Here is a 22,956-nt window from a genome sequence, read left to right on the forward strand (position 1 = left end):
CACCGCTGTTTATTTTGAACTGACACACACTGACAATGGACAGATGGAAGTCATGCAAGTTTGATTTGACCCAACACGTAGTGCATTGCAGCGCAGTGCAAAAGGCCTTCTGCATCCATAGGGTTGGATAGTCCCAGCAGGGCTCGCAGAGGAATGCGAGGGTGAGTGTGATTTGGGTCCCATTGCTCTCCTCGTCCAACACACGTCCTCGTGGAGGATACTTACACACACACACACACATCCACACACACCTCCCACTCTTTCCCTCTTCCATTCTAGGGTTTAAGGAGGTGTGGTAAAGAGAGAGAGAGAGAGAGAGAGAGAGAGAGAGCAAAGGAGGGGGTAAGAGAAAGAGGGAAAAAAAGAAAATGAGTTAGAGAGAGGGACAGAGAAAAAGAGAGTGAGAGAGAGAAAGAGAGAGAGAGAGAGAGAGAGAGTAGACAGGAATGTGGAGGGGGAGGGAACCTACAGCAGGGTGATATAGAACAGCCGCAATGGGAAGGAATGCCTGTGTCTGAGGGAGAGAAAGAGAGAAGGAGGGAGAGAGAGACAGAAAGAGAAGGAGAGAGAGAGAGAGAGAAAGAGGCAGGGAAAAGAGTTAAGGAGGAGGGAACGGAGGGAGTGGAAAGCCTCTCTGTGTGTTTGTCCATACACACATACACGTGTGTGTGTGTGTGTGTGTGTGTGTGTGGGCATGTGTGTGTGAGTGTTAGTGGAAGCGTGGCTAGGACTGAATGAAAGAGGCCCTTGCCATACAGTGCTGATGGTCTTCCAGCACCGGAGCACATGTCCAGAGCTGTGCAGAATCTGTCACACACAGCTCAGCACTGGAGTAGAGCTCTGTGGAAAGAGAGTGGCTTTAGCCAAAAGGCATTCCTGGGAATCGAAACAGGCCCTTGATTGTCTGTTAGCTTACCGGCTCCAGTGAGACTTGGGAACTTTGTCCCCCCACCATGAGTGGAGTGAGTTGTTGGGCAGTTGGAATGCCTGAGAATGGGCTGATGCTGATTGTTCTGAGCGTACTTGTGAACTTCTGGTCAGGAGATGCCCATCCACAGTGCCTGGACTACAAGCCCCCATTTCAGCCTCCTGAGCCGCTGGTTTTCTGCAAGGAGTATGCCAAGTTTGGATGCTGCACTCTGGAAAAGGACAATATAATATCTGAGAGGTTCTACCAGATCATGGACTACTTTGATTACACTGGATTTGTTGCATGTGGGAAGTATATTCGGAGCATCCTCTGTCAGGTAAGCAAGCAATAGTATGCACTCTCTCTGTTAGCCACACCTCATACAGTAACAAGTTTGACATAGTCAGCATGTAGGTGAAAACACATCAAGATCACCGTTTCACAGGATGGGAATCATGAACAGGAAAATACTGTATGTTGGTTGAGATGGTGCAGTATTCAACTAAAATTAATAAAATGTCTTTGTAAACATAGCATATTTTACCTCACTAGTGTCAAAACGAACATTGTGGAAAGGTTCCTCGTTATGAAGATGAAAAAATAAGAAGTGCAATTCAGGGTATTCTGCAGAGTCTCTGTCAGATGTCAGTCAGTACAGCAATAGCATTTAGGAGACTGCCTCTAAACCTCCTCACTAAACTGCGTCTCCAGACACTCCCATCCCTCAGAAAATGCCCCCATGCACACGTCTGCCCATTGCACTGCAGAATATGCACAAACACAGACCTAAATGAGACCCATGCAGCAAACATATCATTATGTAAGACCTTGACTAGTCTTTGAAACCATGAGTAATAGCACGTGCATGCCAACTGTGTCTCTTTTAGCCCTAGAAACTCAACAGCCACAACATTGCCTGAGGAAAAGAAGGATAGACAGAAGAGGAGGAAAAGAGAGAAAAAAAAGCTCACGAATCGTTACCCGCAGCTTGGTACCCGCACTTGGCTGCTGTACCAGATGAATTAGGAGTGCAGGGTTTCCATTACAGCTGCACAGAGTAGAGCAGGGCCTGCGGTTTAGCTGTGGGGGCACCGAGTGGTGTTAGCCACTTAGCGGAGGGAGGCTGCGCTCAATGATGGCCTTTGTTCCAGCGGTTATCACTGCCACAGGCTGCTCCTTGTGATCAGTCAGAGGCCCGCACTGACCAGGAAATCATCCACTTCCTCTCCAGGTAGGAGGGACAGGATGTAGTGTGTATCCCCATCCTAGAGAAAGGGATAGAGTGCATGCTTGTGTATGAGAGAGAGAAAGAGAGATTAGAGAGAGAGAGAAAGAGAGAGAGAATGAGAGCATGTGAGGAAGAGAGAGAGAGAGAGGGGGGGGGGAGAGAGAGAAAGAGCAAGAGTAGAGTTGAGTTTTTGTGGGAGAGGTAAAGAGCTGAATCATATAAACACAGAAACACACAGTCTGAGTGAGAACTGACAAAGCAGCAGATGAGGTTGTAAATATTTACTACCTCTGACATGTGCTTCCCTGGCGTCAGCGCAGTGAGTAGGCTACACCAGACCAACCGCAACACATCCTGACCCCTCCTGAACTGCATGGGTAAAATGGACCAAGTCAGATATCTAATTCTCCCTGACTTTGTGTTCTCTCCACTTCAAATTCAGATTCATGTATCTTTATTGTCATGACTGTTTGTGTGCAGTGTTGCCAAAGCAACATTAATGAAAAAAGCATTGTGTGTGTGTGTGTGTGTGTGTGTGTGAGAGAGAGAGAGAGAGAGAGAGAGAGAGAGAGAGAGACAGCCTGTCGCTCTCAGATGTGGCCAAGAACTTATTTTTTCTCCTTTCTTCCCTTCTCTTCCTCTGGTTTTTATTGGCTACCCTCTTTCGTAGCGCAACAGTCCTCTTTGAGTCGTTGAGGTTCCTTTGAGGGTATTTCTGTTGACTCACAGAGGGAACCGAGACACACACTGAGCACGAATTTAACCCCATAAAGCCTCAGGCTGTGAGACCCATTCACTGCTACACGTTACTGTCTCTCCGGTGTTGTATTCTATTCAAAAGCCAGGACAGGACAACAACAGGAGTCGACCCCAAAGTGTTTTACAGTCAAGGACATTTAAATTGACATTAGAATTATGCATAAATAAAAGAGTAAGAGTTTAAAAGCTAACCCATAAAGCTTTGTCCACTGACGCAAGTTCATTGCTTTAGGTACCTGTGTCTACAGCCATGCTAGCCCCATAAAATTATGCTAATACACGTAGCATTTCATCTGCCACACAGCTCCCTCAGATCAATGTACCAATCCCATAATACTTCACCCACTGACACAGACATTGCTATTGGCTACTTTTCCTTCAGTGCTATGGAATGACATTTGTTTCATTATTGAGCAAACAAATAAATATAACTGTAAGCAAAAACTTGAAAACAAAAATCTTGCTTTTGGATTGAAATACTTTAATAAATTACTAATTTCTACCACTTTTGAAAGTCAACACTTTTGCGTTTCACAAATTCATTTGCGTTTTTAAAAACTATGCTAGCCCTAAGTTTCATCCACTGACACATATTCACAGCCATGGGGTTACTATAACTTGTGTGTCCCTCATGACGAAAAGCCAGTGTAAGCTGAAAAAGACACAGAGGAAGCAATCCAAACAATTCCGTTGGCCAGAAGGGGCAGTAAAACATCATTGGGCCACCCACACTGATTGTCTTTAGTGTGCCCACAGGCTTCAGGACACAATGATTGCTGGAGTTAGGCAATCAATCTCCATAACATGCTCAACACCTCAGCAGGCAGAGATGATGCTTGAGCTGTTGGTTGGTTGGAGTGAGCAGGGAAAAGGATGATTGTGGGTGCGCACTATGCGTTTTGGGTTTTCAGCCAAGGACAGCTCAGATTTACTGCTGCCGCTGACTATCTTATCTTTGACTTTCTCTTTCTCTCGTGCTCTTTTTCAAGCGGCTTCTTCCACTTTCTTCTCTCTCTCCCTCTCTCTCTCTCTCTCTCATTCTCCTTTTTTTTTATCTATCTTTTTGTATGGCACACTGCCACCTTCTCAGTTTCAATATTATGATATCTCCGTCCTGACCTTAAAGTCCCTTTGTTTTTCTCTCTCCTCTCCTCTTCTGTTCTCTCTGCGTGTTCTTTGGGCAATTACAGAAGTTCAAAGAATAAGTGAGACTGAAAAGTGGTTCAGCCAGTTGAAAAACAACCTAAACGGGGCTGTATTTATAACATTGTTTGGGCTGTTACTGCACTGCTTATCACTGCAAATTAGAGCGTTGACGTAGTGATGAGGTCAATGTGGAATGGACTCTTCCCTGCGCTGCTTGACTGAAGACATTAACCTATCATTGGATAGCATGCAGCACTTGACAACACATAATTAAGTGAATTTAGCAGCCAAAGTAAGAGAGTTGTTTTTAAGTCCTGTTGTTTTTTCTGGACGTAAATCAATAAATGATTAATTATTCTAGATTTTGGATCAATTAAAAAAACGTGTGTGTGTGTGTGTGTGTGTGTGTGTGTGTGTATAGTGGGTAAGGACTGCAGAAGCAGTGACACAATGAAAATGTGTTGTAACGTGTTGTGTTTTGCAAATGTGTTTTTAAAAGTTAACTTCATGTGGATGCACAGGATACATGATAAAACAAAACAGGGGACACTGAGGCCAACCAAAACTAATGTAGCGGAGAGAGAGAGAGAGAGAGAGAGAGAGAGAGGAACAGTTAGGGAAAAGAAAGAAAGAAGGAAAGTGCACTGTAAAGAGGGGGAGACAGAGAGAGAGAGAGAGAGAGAGAGAGAGAGAGAGAGAGCTGTCCTGTGATGAAGATCTGGAATATTGCTTCAGATCCTAATGAAAACAAAGATGCGCTTCACTCCAGGCCAAAAAGAGGGGAGAGAGAAAAAAGCTTTCAGATGTCTAATGTGAGAGACTTGCCTTGAATTTGGGTTATATTTCAGTTGACACTGAAAATCTTCTGTGATATTTGTACATGTATTTTATTTTATAAGACGTAGTTGTATAACACCTCCATTACACCTCTATAATGCTCCACGTGAACAGTAATACCTGCTTGTATAAACAGCACCCCACATGAGAAAAAAAATAATATAAAAAATAAAAATATAATATAAGCATCACTACTCTTCATCTGGGTCAATCATGTTAGTATTGACCCCCCCCCCCCAACTCTCTCACTGTGTGTGTGTGTGTGTGTGTGTGTGTGTGTGTGTGTGATGTTTAAAGTTAGTGTAATCCCTTTGGTTTCCCTATACATGTGTTGGACAGCTGTGTACTTTCAGTCTCTTGTTCAACATAGGTTTAGCTTGTCATTGCGTCACACTCACAGTTCAAATAGTTTCCCTGGTTTTCCCTTAAAAAGAAGAAGACAGGCTAATAAAATAGACGTGACATCTCTTAGGGGCTTGTTGTTGGAGGTGTAATGTCTAATTTGAGTACATTACAAATGCCAAAAACAGCTCAATGTTTGTGTTGGAATCCAAACTTTGCATGGCATGGCGATAGCTAAGCAGACTTCGGAGTTTACAGCTTGTTCCAAACATCCCTTGAGATACTGTTTGTGCCTACCGTTAGTTTAAATGAGTCATACGATTGACTTCCTCTGCGGGCTGCATCTTGCGCATGTTGTTACGATGCACTTCCTGGTCGCGGTGGGTGTGTACGTGTGCGGCTTGAACTTAATGATGGATTGGACTTTCCAAGATGCCTATCAATGGCAGTATTTATAGTTTAACAGCTACCCATTAGCCAGCTTGGTGATGAGTACAGTGGACCGGAACCAGCGACACAGCTTATTACAACAGATCCAGGGGAGTTGGCATCAACAGTGGCTTTGAAGAGGACAAACTTAGACTTCAAAAGACTTTACCTTAACAGATATAATATTTTTAAAGGAAATCTTCAGATGAATTAGCACTTGTAACATTGTGCCAAGTGTTTTGGAGCTATTATATAACAAACAGAGATAATCTCCACTGCAGAAAATCCAAATCTTAACTAGTGTAACTCTCTTGAATTCAGAATATTAATCTTGTTATATCAATTTCGGAATTTATTTACTGAGACTGAACTCACTACGAAACGTGATGTACTCAAATTTACCTTAAATTACCCCTGAAAACATACCAAATCCACTCAATTTATATTAAGTAGTCCTTAATTTGTAAAACAGGCCCTTAATTTTACCTTAAAATGCCATTTTAAGGTGTGACCCCTTAATCTACAATTAAGGTGTCAAGTCAGGGGTTCCCTTTATTTGTTGTGATTAAGGGGTAATTAATAGAAATGTATTTTGACTTTACTCATTTCACATTACTCAGACTTGGCAAAAATAACTACAAAAAAGTGGTTAGCCACAACCCATTTCTGTTTACACATATCACGGTGTCCAGCCAGAGATGTTGCTGACCATCTGTGCTTATATTACATTACTGCCAAGTTTCAACATCAAATTCATTCCCATTGTAGTCCTCTATAAAAAACAAACCACCTCGGCAAGTGGTATGAGCGAGCGATCGGATCACAATGCAACTTGGTGGTTGCACTTGCATTTAGAACTGACCGCTTGTGATCTGATCCACTATGACACATTTTAAAAACAAATCTAAACAGGGTCATTGACTTCCTTCCCTACTTTTCACTTCATCTTACTTTCACTGTCCCTACAGAAAGCTCCATTTGACGATGTTATAATAAACTCAAGGGGCCATTTTAAAGTTAAAGTGGTTACACTTTACTTAACAGTATCGACATAAGAGTGACATGACACTGTCATGAATGTGTCATAAACAAGTCATTAACATTTATGACGTAACGCTTCTGTTATTCAAGTCACATTCGGTTTTTGTCATAACAAATTAGGGTTAGGGTTAGGGTTAGGACTGGAGTTAAAGGTTAGCGGTTAGGATTAGGGTTAGGGCTAGGGTTCATGTGTCATGACAGTGTCATATCACTCTTATGTCGATACTGTCAAGTAAAGTGTTACCGTTAAAGTTAAAGTCGACTGATATTTAGTGGACTTGTAACAGCGGGGATGGAACCCAGATCAATTGATTGTCAGTGGGTGACGTTGCCACTGCTCCACCCTGCCCAATGCTCCAACACACCAATTTTAAATGGCAGTCAGTCTAGGCTAAGATCTTTGGTGATTTCAACCCTCTCTGGCTTTAGATGTCTCTGGCTTTACAGACCTTGGATACACGGCCTTGCAAACAAACGGCGATGTGTATCTCAGCTGTCAAGTTGTGATCAGGTTATGCAAAACACGTTCTAAAAACAGATGTAAACTGACCCTAAGATCTGAATAGAATAATCCTGGAATGAGCTCTAAAAGAAATCATCTCAGATATGTTGCTATAACTTTCTTGAAGCTGGTTTTCTGCCCAAAGTTGACTCATTAAAACGGATTACTTAGGCCTCAGGCTAGCAGGAGGCTGTGAGACCATTCTTATTGTGTTTGGGTTATATATAAATAAATAAAATTGAATAAAAAATTTAACTGGGTAACTAATAAGACAAGTAGACTACAGTAAATAAATAACAAATAGGGCCTCAGGATAACTGGCACAATGCTTTTCTTCAAACCATCAGTTGCAACTTTAAGACACTATACATTTTTTTTAACTGTTAATGCTAATTGCTGTTGGATAGGTACAGTATGATCTATTTAACAATAACTTAGTTTAACATTTACCAAAAATTGGGAGGTTAGTAAACATTTAACATGTTTGTTTTGCATAGTATCCAAGCTGCCTTTGAGATTTCAGGCATATTTTCCAGTAGTGCATTTTTCAACCGTTCTTCTGATAGTTTCATTATCGGTTCAAGCAAGGCCAGACACAGAGACTCCATGAAGGGCAAAGTGACCTGAAATCAAGGACTTATCTTACATTATCTTCAAAAGAGACTCCTAACATTGGGAAGAACTCAAAACAACAGCAAATGTCAGACATTGGAATGGGTTACCAAAATGAACAAGATCTCCCCCATCACAGGATATGCACAACTAAACCAATGCACAATGATGTTAAAGACCATCATGAGCATTATGATCAGAGCTAACAGACAAACAGAATAGATTACAGTCTCCAACCTAACCCATGGATTGAGTCACGTCATATCTGTTTTATTGGAGCACACTTACACCAAAAACCTATACAGTAAGACTAAGACTTTTAATGATCTGCTTTTTAAACCAGCTCCAGGATCTCACAGTTCAAATCTCCCACCCTCATACTTCTAATGTTGGCATCAAAGACGAGGAACGGCTATTCTGTTATGACAACCAGGCACAAATACTCATGCTGGGCTGTTTGCAGGCCCTGTGGGTTTGATTTATTGCAACTTATACAACTTCAGATGTTTATGTTGTGTTTTACCATCGCACGAGTAATGCTAATGAAGGCATTGAAATGATATCAGCCTATATGGTAGACTACACATCTGCTTTGGATATGGTAAGTGTGCATGGAGATGGATAGATCATCAGTCATGCGCTGTAGGGTTTTCGCATTAACAGGATTGATGTCTAATCACATGTGGATGACAGTTCTGCATTAACATTTACATTTATTCATACACAAGACGCTTTTATTCAAATCAAACTACAGAATGAGGGACATTCAAGCTACAGTGCAGGGGAGACATTAGGAAGGAACTACTACTGCGTCCGTCAAAACTATTACTAGAGGATAGAAGTGCAGACATTATACATACTACTCAAAGTGTGATAGGAGGGCCCCAGCTGTGGCGCAACTGGCTGGGGCACCTGCACTGTACGCCGGCGACCCGGGTTTCATTCCCGCCCCGTGGTCCTTTCCGGATCCCACCCCTTCTCTCTCTCCCATTCGCTTCCTGTCACTCTCCACTGTCCTAGCATTAAAGGCATAAAAAGCCCAAAAAATATATACTTTAAAAAAAAAAAAGCAGTTGGCAAGATTATTTTGATCATATTCACTGAAACCGAGAAATGCTCCAACAGAACAACATAAATCAGCCGGTTTTAGAAAAAAAACCTGCACTTCTACCTCCACCTAGCCTGTTATTTGTTTTGCAAAAATCCACAGCTCCTGGTTCTTCTGGTCCAATCAGAGCAGGGCTGTGTGAGATCTGACTGTCAATCACAGTCTGGTGCGCACTGACAAGCATGAATTCGATGAGAGGGTGCTCGGTGGTAGTGGGGGAGGGGCATGAGAGTTGTAAACATTCAAAAAGTCTCCTCAATCTGTTAGACTTGCCAACTGTAGCTTTAATCAGACAAGTCACTATTAAAAATAAATATTTTGGGAAGTTGGAGTAAGCATAGATGCGGATTTCAGAAACATTGTTTGACCGAACATGCTTTGTCCATCAGGAATGTTCTCCGTACGCTGCCCACCTGTACGACGCCGAGGATGCCAACACGCCCATGCGGCAGCTGCCAGGCCTGTGTGGCGACTACTGCTCCGACTACTGGCGCCAATGTCGCTACACCCTGAGCCTGCTCATTGACAACTACAACCTCACCGCAGGCATCGAGGACGACCGCAACAAGTTCTGCGACTTCCTGGTGCTGAAGGACCCCCAGTACTGCTACCCGAGCGTGCTCTCCAACGCCGATCTCAACAGCAACCTGGGGGACCTGCAGGAGGACCCGGAGGGCTGTCTGCAGCTGTGCCTGCAGGAAGTGGCCAACGGGCTGCGCAACCCCGTCGCCATGATACACGCGGACGACGGCACGCACCGCTTCTGGGTGGCCGAGCAGCTGGGCTACGTGTGGACGTACCTGCCCAACGGCTCGCGCATCGACAGGCCTTTCCTCAACCTCACCAAGGCCGTGCTGACGTCCCCGTGGACGGGCGACGAGAGGGGCTTCCTCTGCATGGCCCTCCACCCACGCTTCACCACCGTGCGGAAGGCCTACGTCTACTACTCCGTAAAGGTGGGGAAGGAGGAGAGGATCCGAATCAGCGAGTTCACCCTGTCGGTAGCGGACATGAACATGCTGGACCACACCTCGGAGAGGTAGGAAGGGACCAGATGTTGGAAAATACATCAAAATATGTTATTAAATAAAATAAAATGAAACCTAATTTTAAGTCTATCAAAATAAAATACAATACTGTATACAGTAGCCAGTCCATGTATCGAATCAAATGTATTTTTGCATTTTGAAAATACTCAAAATACTTTTTTCAAGGGATCACTTCACAAGGGGAAACCTTCCATGTATCAGAAATACTGCCCATCCCCTGGTAGGGACATGCACAGACACAGTGATACAAAGGCGTGCGTTGACCTAACGCCAATCTACAACTTTAGATATACATAATGTAACAGGAGGCATTCTGGGTGTGTATTAACTGGGAAAGAGACAACAAGTCAGTGTACCATCAAAATGAGATTGAAGTTGTTATTTTACGTAACATAGAGAGACGGCATAGTGTTTCTTTAACGTCCAATGTCTTTCAACAGAGCCTGGGTGTTTCTAGTTGTGTCAGGAATGTAACTACTGGACTAAATCCCAACTGGGCTTTTGTTCTGGCGTGTAGAGTTCTTCTGGAGGTTAAAGAGCCAGCGTCCAATCACAATGGCGGTCAGCTTCTCTTCGGACACGATGGCTATCTCTACATCTTCACTGGAGATGGTGGGAGAGCCGGCGACCCCTTTGGCAAATTCGGCAACTCTCAGAACAAGTAAGTCCCATTTTCCCCACCATTTACCCCAACTGTCCACCGCAATCAATCATCTGCTCAGCAAGACATGACAATTATTTCAACAGCTCAGGGCACTGGCGAGATGACAAGTTGATTACTAACTGCTGCTGCGCTAGTTTGTGGTGGGCTGTGTGGTGTGTGTCCTCCCCCCCCCGCCCCCCCCGGTCATTTAAAAGGGAATGTGCTATCGATCATAGCCTTGATGGCTGGAGACGTCACATGGAATGACATCACTTGTTTATCCTGAGAGCTATAGATGAGTATACATCTGAGCCTTGTGGGCATGCTCAGTCCCTTCTGTGTCTCTGACTCATCTCACACACAGGAAACTGCTTTTCTGCTGCACCGTCCACTGTGCAGTGGGCTTCTACAGGCTGTCTGGGGTTGACTAATGCACATTAGTCAAATGAGCGTTGGAATGTTGTCAAGCAATGTATGTCGGAAGAGGTTAACACTGCGGAAAATTCAGTGAAGTCTGGGTTAAAATGCCCCCTGAGAAGAAAAAGAACATTTTAAGTGGCATAATAAATGAAAAACATCTATCTATTCATGCCGACATCATCAATCCACTTATAGATAAAATAGTTTTATTTCATTTTAAAGATTTATAAGGCTAAACTTTCTGCCTTCTATGTGTTCCAGATACAATTAAGTCAGTAACCGTGTTTTCTCTGAAAGATCTGCAGGCTGATGTTAAACAACTATGACTCAAGTATTGAGTTCTGTCCATCTATTTCAGTGTCCATGGTTGTTTATATTGGACACACAAGATGTATACTGGAAGTATCACACTTACATGTCAGGACAGACTGGCTCTCAAACGGAGCTGCAGTACTTCACTTCAGTACTATGACATGGAGAAAGCTGCAATGGCGATCTTGTTTCTGACCAGTGTAAACAGCAACATGTGACCTTTGCTCAGTGGCATCCTACTGCACCAGTCCAGCAGACATTTGGCCGTGTGGGGACGGCCCAGGGACGGGCCAACCAGACAGCCACACACTGGCTCAAAATATTAACATTGGCACGGCTCCGCAGACTTCCCCTCTTGGACACCACTGGACATAACAGTGCCCAGTTGAACCTACAGGGTGTCACCGTGCCAGGCAGAACCCAGTGCCCAGACCCGCTGAAGGGACGCTCCTCGTTTACTTACGCCACAAGATGGCCGCCGCCTCAGCTGAGCCCATCACACACCCAGGAGGAACGTGCTGGAAATCAGTTTTTTACTGAGTCAGACCCGTTTTAAACTGTAACTTTGTTACTTTTAATACTTTCCTGTATAATAAATATGAAATGAAATAAAATGAAATGAAACACCCAGCGCAGCAGGAGAGAGCGGAGTGAGAGCACGGACGCACACTGCTGAAGGGGACGACCTGGCAGAGCTGAGCTGAGAGTCAGTAGCAGCTACGTTGCAAATACAGTGCTGCTCTTGGGACGCTTCTGTGTTCCTGTGTGACTTACAGAACTCTGTCCTCCTCAGGTTGCGCAGTAACCCAGGAGATCGCCTCTCATCCTCTGGTAGTATTTATTTTTGTAGTATTCATTGTTGCCTAGGTCTCCTCTGCATAGTATTATCTATTGTAGCAGTATTTATTTTTACTTAAGATCTCCTTTGCATTGTAGCTTGAATGTTATTCCTCATTTTGTAAGTCGCTTTGGATAAAAGCGTCTGCTAAATGAGTAAATGCACATGTAAATAAATGGAGTGCTCGGGGTGGAGAGAGTCCCTGGAGTGGTTTGGGTTTGCGGCCAAACTGGAGCGCTCCTCTGCATAATGAGCCAGTGGTAATATTGGACTCCTGGTGAATCTGCACAAATATGTTTGTCCCAATGAGCCATGACAAGCACTTTCATTCTGTTAAGCTGTTTTTCATAACAACCATTTTGATCATTTAAAACTGTAAAGTGTCACAGGAGACCCTCATAGAACATAATGACCAACATTATTATCATTGGGGGGTTCCAAGATATTCTTTCAAAAGGTCCACAGTTTCTAGCAGCACCTCGGATACACACATTTTTTTTTTATGTTAAATTAAATGACTGACAAGACAGGAATGGCACTTGCAGCCACGTCTTCTGTTGGAGCCGACACGATAAAAACAGCCTGTTTCCCAGCCAGCGTACGGCACTTACGGCCCAGTTCATGTGACACGGTGCTGTCCAGGCAAATCGTCAGTTGTGCTAAACCCAGCATCCCTCTGGATCCCTGTCCTGGGTACTTTTCTTTTATGGACAGAGGAGAATTCCTCTCTCACTCTTTTTATGTTCTCTCTACCTGTTGTTTCAGAGTTTAGAGTTTAGCTATTGGCATACGGTACATCCCTAAGAAGTCTTTCAAAAAGTGCAGTATATAACAACACACACACACACAGTGCATTATAACACGTCTTATATCCCAACAGTTGTGGGTCTGTCAGATGAGTTATTTTTGCCCACCATATATGTGATTTTCATAGGAACCACTGGTGGGCTGGTACTTTAACTAATTCTGTCACTCAGAGTAGAACTGGGTGAAACATCATGATGTGGACGGCAGAAAGTGAAGGCAGTTGTGCATGTGGTCCCCAGGGGAAGTGGCATGCAGTGGAGAGAGTAAGGCGTTTTTGACAGGCACTGACAGAGACAGCCCCTGCAGCCCAGCCAAGTCAAGGCTAATATTGACACAGGGGCATCGTAGGATGCATGCTGGCATAGCGAAGAGAGAGAGAGGAAAGGGGGGGGGGGGTGTCACACTCCATAATACTCATCCACCCACATATACTCTCACGAGTGACGTGGTATACAGGGCCTGCACGCACATATACACATTTACATACACATATGCACACATATTCCCACATGTGCGCACACACACACACACACACACACACACACACTTACAAGGGACTTACAATTCACTGTGATAGAACACACATTCTCTGCAGATAAGTAAACTAGGCACAAACACGCACACACACACACACTCATGGCTGTTGTCCGACTATCCATGAAAAATGAATAGCTCTGTTCTCCTCCAGACATTCCCATGTGGCTGTAAAGAGAGCTTTATTTGGATTAATTTGCCAACCACCAACTTGTAAAAAACAAATTTACACCCACTGCATTGTAATCCATTGGGCTTGGCAATGGGCTCTCCCTATTTAAACTCTCATCAGCTTCACATTGTCCTTATAATTCAGCCCACACTGTACCAAGACAGATGGCCGGCTCATTCACACATCTTCACTTTCCAGCCCGTTACATGGACATTGTTCACATCCTCAGTGTACAATTCCAAAGTCCTCTGTTCACAGTGGTTAACACCAAAGTGGACCTTGAGTGCTTTAATGGGTTATGTTTAATGTGTCACCCAGTTGTTGATCTCAAGGCGTTCAGCAGCGACGCTAATTGTAAGTTTGAGCTGTGTGCCTAGAGACAGAGGCGTCATACACATTTCTTTAATGGACGTTCTCACATGCTCACTGCCAAGCACTTTACATAAGTGAGAGAAAGAGGGGCACACACACACATACACACACACACACACACCACCACCACATAAAGGGTTCAGAGAGTACAACAGATTGTTGCCAGATTGTTTGTTGCAACTGATGCAAACACTAATGATCTTAAGAGAACATCTTACATTTCATACGTCTTTATGCCATGTGTGCATGTGTGTGTGCTGATGTGTGTCTGTGTGTGTGTGCTGATGTGTGGATGCGTGTGCAGAGTCTTTGTATGAGTGTGTGTGTGTATGCAATGTGTGAAAGTGTAAATGCATTAGTGGATGTGAATATGCATGCAAGTGCAGATGTGTGTACTGTATGCGTGTGAAAATGTGTGTGTGTGTGTGTGTGTGTGTGTATGTGTAGGGTAAAAAGAGAGAGAGATAGAAAAGCAGAGGCCATAACCAATTGGAAGCTTAAAAGAGGCAGACATCCAGACCTAACACCCGCCTGATGCTGATGCTCCCACTATCTGCCACGTACTGGTTCACTTCTGCAGGTCAGCCCTCCTGGGAAAAGTGCTTCGGGTGGACGTGGACAACAACGACGACGGCGCCCCCTACAGCATCCCCTCGGACAACCCCTTCCTGGGGGAGAAGGGCGCGCGGCCCGAGGTCTACGCCTACGGCGTACGCAACATGTGGCGCTGCTCCATCGACCGCGGCGACCCCATCACGGGGCAAGGGAGAGGACGCCTGTTTTGCGGGGACGTGGGCCAGAACAAGTTCGAGGAGGTGGACATCATCGCCAAGGGAGGCAACTACGGCTGGAGGGCCAAGGAGGGGTTCTCCTGTTACGATAAGAGGCTCTGTCTCAACTCCTCACTCGGTGAGAACACTTGACCTCTCTTGACCTTGACTTGACCGTCACAGGTAACTTAGCCAGCGAATCGTGTAACACTGACCACTCACATCAATCAAAGACACTGCTTCCATGTTTAAGGCGAGACACGGCAGGTGAAAACATCGTTTTTTCATGCACTGGTCAATTTCGAGATTTTGAGCTAGTCTGTTACGTAGTACCTATCACACTACTACAACAAAAAAGTCCGATTTACACATTTAGGTGTTTATTTCATTATTTTGTGTCTACTCACACCTGTATATTTATCCTAAATTCAGCAAAAGTTAGCATTCTAAACCTTGCATGCACTCCCGCGACTGTGACCCAAAACATATCGTGTGTAGTACCATTGGAAAGCTCTGTTTTCCTGTATCACGCTATGTGATCCATATATGGACACTTCCTTTGTATCAGCAACCAATCGCGAAAGTTCAAAGACGAGTCTAGGCTGAGAACGGAATCTCATTGGCTGTCTTTCAAGGCTGTTTTCTCAAAACGAGTTTCCTCTCCCACTCTGAGCAAGGAAACTCCACTTCAGAAGCACTTACATACACTAAACTTTCTAGACTTATGCCTATCTATATTTCGAAGATATTTACAGAGGGGTTTGTTGATATATTATTCCTAGCCTGACTTACATGACATTTTATGCCTAAAAACATGGCATAAACATGGCGATTTTTTAGGGCTATTGACATTATATTCTGATTTACAGGATAACTAAAGTAGATATTCATAAATCCCTCTGTACATTTTTAAACATCTATTATCTGAACACAATGAAAACATAATTTTGAACCTGGCTGTATCCAATGCTCAGTTTTCTTGTTTTAAAATGTATGCAAATTAGCACATATTTAATTAGATAATGCCTAATTTGCATATGTAAACATTAAATTACAGAAAACTTGTAATACATTTTTTTCTCATATTAATGTAAGTAATCAACTGGGTAAGTTTCATAGTGATATCTGCTTGTTTGTTGTATTCACCTGTAGTGTCTCGCCTTAAAGGGGTGGTTCAGGATTTTGGACATAAGACCTCATTTCCAAGTAAGCAAGTGTGATATTTATCAGTGGAGACCGTTTTCAACACGTTTCATCCAGTCCTTCTAGTTGCAGAGTTCGCAGGTGCTAGGCTAGCGCAATTCAACGGTATGTGCTAGCCTGCCACTAAAGACAGTCTTACCCACTCCAAAGTACACCCGAGGCAAATTCCAGACAATCGATGTAAATGTCTGTGTTGATAGAATAGTGTGAGAAATACAACTACCCTCGCATCGCGTTGCAATAGTTATACTTTGGTCCCTGAAGTTGGTAGTAGTCATTTTGCATCTCAGCGGCGGACTGATATTACCAAGGCTACTACTAGGTATCCCCATTGGAGTGCGCTTTACTGTTTACTTTTCGGTGCAGTACTACTAACCGGAGCAAGTATAATTCCGCCGCTGCTAAGAAACTAGTCCCTCAAAATGTAATGCGATCGTTGAAATGCAAGGATAGAATAACGTTAGAAATAACACTATCAAAACAGACATTTACATCGATAGTCTGGCGTTATAATTTATTTGCCTTGGGTGTACTTTGGAGTGGGTAAGACTGTCTTTAGTGGCAGGCTAGCACATACCGTTGACTTGCGCTAGCCTAGCACCTGCGAACTCTGCAATTAGAAGAACTGGATGAAACGTGTTGAAAACGGTCTCCACTGATAAATATCACACTTGCTTACTTGGAAATGAGGTCTTATGTCCAAAATCCTGAACCACCCCTTTAAAAGTATGAATTCTGTGTGTGAGCAATCATCTAGCTGATTAAAGCAGTCGTTCATACACAATAATACCCAGATTTACATCCACAATAGAGGATATAACTACACAACAAAGACATAAAAAAAGGTTCCAGAGGTTTCAATTCCGACATGTATTCTCATTTTATATCACTTTCACTCTATTGCAAACAATGGAGTGCAACATATAGCTGGGGCAGCTGTGGCCTACTGGTTAGCACTTCGGACTTGTAACCAGAGGGTTGCCAATTCAAACCCCGACCAGTAGGAACGGCTGAAGTGCCCTTGAGCAAGGCACCTAACCCCTCACTGCTCCCCGAGCAGTAGCAGGCAGCTCACTGCGTCGGAATTAGTGTCTGCTTGATCTCACTGTGTGTTCACTATGTGCTGAGTGTGTTTCACTAATTCACGGATTGGGATAAATGCGGAGACCAAATTTCCCTCACGGGATCAAAAGAGTATATATACTTATACTTATACTATACACATGTTCTCCCTGATGATGAACTAGCTTCCAGTGTTCGAGGTTAAATTGAGGTTCAACTAAAAGATGGCCTGCAGTTGGCAGGGCTGTCTAACATCTCTTCTGTTATTTTATTCATGTTTGATTGCTGTTTATTTTTGTCATTTTGAACCCTCTCTCCTTAGATGACATCCTCCCTATTTTCGCCTACCCACACAAGCTGGGCAAATCTGTGACTGGGGGCTATGTCTACCGAGGGTGCCAGATGCCCAATCTAAACGGCCGATACATCTTTGGCGATTTCATGAGTGGGTCTGTACTTTGAAACTCCCAACATGAACATGTACAAAGTACAAAAGTACAAAACCAAAACATTATAATAGATATAGAGAAAGGGAAAACTCATTTAACTTATACATGTTTTTTTACAAGTACAAACCCCAAACTTAAAGAAGATATTTCATATCTGTGGCACCACAACATCTAACCATAGGATCTGATGTCATTCACAACTATCACATTAAATGCAGTGTGTGTGTGTGTGTGTGTGTGTGTGTGTGTGTGTGTGTGTGTGTGTGTGTGTGTGTGTGTGTGTGTGTCCGCACCAGGCGTCTGATGTCTCTAAGGGAGAATCTCAATACAGGGAAATGGGACTACACAGAGGTCTGCATGGGCAGTGACAAGACCTGCAGCTTCCCCAAGCTCATCAACAGCTACTACAAGTATATCATCTCCTTCGCCGAGGACGAGGCCGGTAATCCAGAGCGCTACATCTCTCCCTCCCTCCCTCCCTCTCTCTCTCTCTCTCTCTCTCTCTCTCTCTCTCTTTCTCTCTTTCTTCCTTTCTTTGTCCTCTCTCTTTCTCACAAATTGCAGATTTGACAAGAAAATGCCATTACAAGGCCCAGAGTGTTTTCTGTGGGGGGATAGGATGCCAATGTCTGCCCATGTCGACTCCAGCGCATGAATATTTTAGTGTGTAAGAGAAGCGGGGGGGATTTCCTCTGTTTTCAGCAGAAAGATGAAGAGTCACTAATTAAAGTCTGCTTTCCTGTTTCCTGTGATGCCTGAAGCACTTCTGAGGGTGTAGAGAACCTGTCTCATTTGTAGACTGTAAACTAAGGAGTTTGTCTACTTTGCTTTTCATCAAAAAACTCCTTTTTCACAAAAAGTTTTTAAAATATCCAAAGGTTTCAGATTTGAAGGCTCAGTTTGCGTAGTTTTGAAGTTGTCAAACCAGCAATTGATTGAGTGAATAATTCTTTTTATGGAGTCTCTGTCAGCTTTTGAAGGTATACTTGTATTATTGTTTAAGGAATGTTCCAAACCTGATGACTCTGAATCTGCTGCTGATTACTCTGGTCTGTTTTAGGGGAGCTGTACTTCTTGGCCACCGGGGTCCCTAGTGCCCATTCCCGTGCCGGAGTTGTCTATAAGATAGTGGACCCATCCAGGTATGGACCATGCACCGAACTTTCACAACGTACAGAGAAATGTGTTATGACTGGAAATACAGTGGACTGCATATGATACATTGGTTACACATTATTTGACAGTATCTACATAAGAGTGACATGACACTGTCATGAACCTGTCATAAATATTATAAACGCTTCTGTTAATAACCCTCTGTTATTAAGTGTCATTCGTTTTGACAAGTTAGGGTTAGGGTTAGAGGTTAGGGTTATGGTTATGGTTAGGGTTCATGTGTCATGTCACTCTTATGTAGATAGTGTTACTGATACATTTTGCATTGGAATGTAACTGGAGTTACGGTTTGTTAAAACTTTTTATTGATATATACTGATTAGTGTGTCTAATATAACCAAAGGTTGTGCACCCACAAGGAATGTGTCATGTCATTTTGAATAAATGGAGGGTCACTACGCTGAAAATAATGAAAAAAAAGATCTTTATTAGAAAAAGAGGTCACATTTTTTTTTATACTGTAAGACCTGTGTCAGTTTTTATATGACATGCCTTTTCTATATAGTTTCAGCTTTGTCACCTGACAGAGGATGTGCAGATTTGGGAGCTGTGCAGTACTTGCACTAGACGTGTTGTGATGTGTGCTTGTGCTTTTTTCCATCTCCCATATAGGAGAGCTCCTCCAGGCAAGTGCCACTATAAGCCCACCCCTGTCCAGATAAAGGGCAAGCTGATTCCCTTCCACCCCAAGGAGGGTAAGCACCAATCAAAATACATACTAATCACACTAATTACCCTGTCTCTCTCTCTCTCTCTCTCTCTCTCTCTCTCTCTCTGTCTCTCTCTCTTCTTCCAGGCGGTTTTTACTCACCACTGTTGCTGGAGCATCGGGCCCTGATTAGTTTTATTTTGTTTTGCTCTTTTCTGCTCTAAAACTACAGTGATATCGCAGGCTGCTAATTAACATTGTTTCTTTGCAGAGTTTGTGATTGACAAGAAGCCAACAACCACAGCGCCTCCTCTGACCACTAAGCCTGTAACAACACGACCTCCAACCACAACGGCCCGTCCTGCTGCTGCCAGAACCCCCAAGAGGCCTCCATCTGCTGGGGGTCCAAGAACCACGCCGAGACCCGTCACCAATCCACCCCTAACCACCACGAGAGGACCACGGACCACGCCACCCCCGGCTCGGAGTGTCACGACCCCTCGGCCACATTACGGCGCCACTACTGCGAGATCTGGACATATGCCAAATGTTCCTCTCACGAGACCCACTCCAACACCTAGAGCACGGGTCACTGCAAGCCCCAGGCCCAGAACTGTCCCCACTGCTAGGCCCCGGGCACCGCTCGCCACCTCCCGACCACACCCAACCTCCAGGCCGCCCCAGCCCACAGCCAGTCCGAACATCAGAACCACCCCCCGGCCACCGTACTGGACCCCTGCCCCGAAGCCCACCTCCAAAGCCCAGGGACCCAACTTCACCCTGTCCAAGTCATCTGGGAAGGGTCAGAGCCAGGATGGCCGGGTCGAAAAGGAGGGGGAGAACCAGGTCCAGAAACCGCGGCGCCGAGGCAATAAGCAGCGCAAGAACGGCCGGCGCCGGTCTCGGTCCGGTCGGGTGAGGCTGATCAGTGAGGCCGGGGACCAGCACACGGACCGTGGGCGCGTGGAGATCTTTGTGCGCGGGGAATGGGGCACGGTGTGTGACGACCTGTTCGACAGCAAGGCAGCCGCCGTGGTGTGCCGGCAGCTAGGATTCCCGTACGCACTGCGCGTTGCCAAACGGGCAGAGCTTGGCGCGGCCGCTGCCGACGTGCCTATCCTGCTGGACGATGTGGAGTGCGACGGCACCGAGAAGACGCTGCTGGACTGCCGACACGCCCGCGTGGGCAAGAACAACTGCTCACACCAGGAGGACGTCGGCGTGGTGTGTGGGCACAGCGAACAGTAGCCTGCCGACGCTGGGTGGCGGGAGTGGGCAAGGGGTAGTCTGGGGCAAAAGACTACAACAGTGCTGGATTTCTAGATGTACCTGCCCAAGGTGTGGCTGTGGTGAAAGGAGAAACTGTTGCTGTAGACTTGAGATGCAATATTGTTTGTTTGTTTGTTTGTTGTTTCCGAGGATCAGGGTCAATGGCAGAATACGGATGTGATACTCGGGCCTAAATGGGCTATGTATGGAAGTTTAGTAGTCCTGAACACACCATTGCGTCCATGATTCCACTGGCTTTGTGTGTATTCAATACAGCGCCTCTTCAGGTAAAACGTGGTAATAGGTTAGCATGCCTTCAAATGACTTCAAAATGGTTATTTTTTCACATTCTGTTGCTATTTCTAGGTTCTATTAGAACATTTCAAATTACAAAGTCTACACAAAGTCCCTTTAAGTATTCACATGTACCTCACAGATTCCTTTCTGTAGTAGATCTCGGCTGTCCAGCCCACACCTCAGCACACCTGGTGTGCTCTTAGCTTGTCTTGAAATTGAATATGTACACAGTGCACCTTTTCTGTCCAATTGTTTAAAGCCCGCACTAATCACCCTTACAAACCTGGCCTCTCATTCTATTTCAAGTCAACTTCAACTTTAAGCAACATTTCATTTTTTATTTTTTAATTCAAATATAACCAATTGTTGAAATGATGCGGAATAGGAAGCCCAAGAAACCGGTGCATGCATTGCTTGTAAAACTGTCGCCATGTCTCAAGGGCCACAGTTATGTGCAGAACTCCGCCTGAGGTGTTGATCACCTCTTTATTTTGGGCACTGTGAGTTATGTTACATCTTGGCTCAACCACACAGTACTTTAACTCTCTTGGGCGTTTAACCAGCTGTACAATTAATTTACACACACACACACACACAGACACACACACACACACACACACACACACACACACACACACACACACACACACACAGACAGAGAGAGAGAGAGAGAGCTGTGTTTATTGGCCTTGAGAACACAGACTGTGCACATCTGTGTATTAGGGTCATGTGAGGTAGTTTGATATTAAATGCTCATGTTTTAAGTTCAATTCAGTGATCCTCGAGTGGAGGACAACAATGCATTGCAATGTAGTCAGAGAGGAGAACTGTGCAATTATGCCCCCTGGTGGCAATGAGATGCAAGTTGATTTATAGTTGGTGTCAATCATGGGAATGATCTGCCATCCTTGCCAAACAATGCAAAGGTGTGTTTTTATCTGTTTGTTTGTTTGTTTTTAAAGTCTTGAAAATATTTTTTCTATGAATTTAGTACCCATTATGAACCCAGGCTTATGTACATTTTACATTTCTAAAAGGATTTTATTATTAAATGAAATGCTGGACATTCTTTGATTTGTTGTGAAAAAAGAGAATGTGTATATAAATAAACATGGAATATGTGTCCCCAACTAAGATCGTCTTTATAGAGTTTATTATTGTCTTCCATGCATTATGTAACGTAACATTATTGTGTGTTCATTGTGGTAAAGTGGCCACAACTAAATAAGTATATATACTTTTTTGATCCCGCGAGGGAAATTTGGTCTCTGCATTTAACCCAATCCGTGAATTAGTGAAACACACTCAGCACACAGTGAAGTGAAGCACACACTAATCCCGGCGCAGTGAGCTGCCTGCAACAACAGCGGCGCTCGGGGAGCAGTGATGGGTTAGGTGCCTTGCTCAAGAACACTTCAGCCGCACCTACTGGTCTGGGATCGAACCGGCAACCCTCTGGTTCCAAGTCCGAAGCGCTAACCAGTAGGCCACGGCTGCCCCATTATAAATGCATTCTTCAGCAACCAAAACACTGTGAAGTCCACCATCCATTCCGCTAATACCACAACTGACACACTTGCATCAATCATGGTGACATTTGTTGGATGCATGTCAATTTTGGGGAAGTTTAACCTAAAATCTAAATATGTAAATCCTAATGTGGTTTTACTTCTGGAGTGATCTATTTTCTTCCATAAAGTTCCAAGGTCCTCTTCAGTTGTCAAATCCATCAATCTTTTGCGACTGTGCTTCTGACATTCTGCTTGAACCCCGATAATTGCACTGACAGCTATGTTTTAGACATCACTTAATATTGCAATTATTTGTAGCATTTTGATTGCATACACTGGTATAGAGTGTGACATCAGGCCAAATTTGCAAATAAAGTGGCAAGCTTGGCTGACATCAAATGTTTTGTCTGGGCTCACCCAGGGCTGGGTAGGCTACTATTTCATATAGTAACATCTAACATCCAAAGATTTGGTTCCGAGGGCACAAGTTCAGTGTATCAACAACACTC

The 22,956-nt window shown here is 44.2% G+C and overlaps 1 protein-coding gene and 1 long non-coding RNA gene across 2 annotated transcripts; one reads left to right on the forward strand and one right to left on the reverse strand.

Annotated features, from left to right (window-relative positions):
- Nucleotides 1-703: 703 nt before the first annotated feature.
- Nucleotides 704-2,093, reverse strand: LOC143122007 (uncharacterized). The gene is made up of 3 exons (XR_012986573.1): nt 1,892-2,093; nt 917-1,139; nt 704-840 (listed from the first exon to the last, which is right to left on the reverse strand). It is a non-coding gene; the product is annotated as an uncharacterized LOC143122007 (long non-coding RNA).
- On the forward strand, nt 954-22,058 carry LOC143122006 (HHIP-like protein 1). Its single transcript, XM_076282777.1, has 9 exons — nt 954-1,247; nt 9,304-9,953; nt 10,481-10,624; nt 14,642-14,970; nt 17,419-17,545; nt 17,842-17,987; nt 18,606-18,687; nt 19,334-19,416; nt 19,642-22,058. Exons 1-9 carry the CDS (start codon nt 954-956, stop codon nt 20,616-20,618), a joined length of 2,832 nt encoding a protein of 943 aa, XP_076138892.1. The 3' UTR covers nt 20,619-22,058.
- Nucleotides 22,059-22,956: the final 898 nt, after the last annotated feature.

This window comes from Alosa pseudoharengus, unplaced genomic scaffold, assembly GCF_046254945.1.
Source record: "Alosa pseudoharengus isolate Yale_2024_CS ecotype anadromous, Long Island Sound unplaced genomic scaffold, YU_APseudo_1.1 YU_APseudo_1.1_scf_13, whole genome shotgun sequence".
Lineage (NCBI taxonomy): Eukaryota > Metazoa > Chordata > Actinopteri > Clupeiformes > Clupeidae > Alosa > Alosa pseudoharengus.

Excerpts from the sequence above, each read along its gene's own strand:
- LOC143122006 (XM_076282777.1), top strand. The coding sequence starts at position 954 with ATGAGTGGAGTGAGTTGTTGGGCAGTTGGAATGCCTGAGAATGGGCTG. Across the intron at positions 10,625-14,641 it reads TTCGGCAACTCTCAGAACAA|GTCAGCCCTCCTGGGAAAAG; the intron begins GTAAGTCCCATT and ends TCACTTCTGCAG. Across the intron at positions 18,688-19,333 it reads AAGATAGTGGACCCATCCAG|GAGAGCTCCTCCAGGCAAGT; the intron begins GTATGGACCATG and ends TCTCCCATATAG.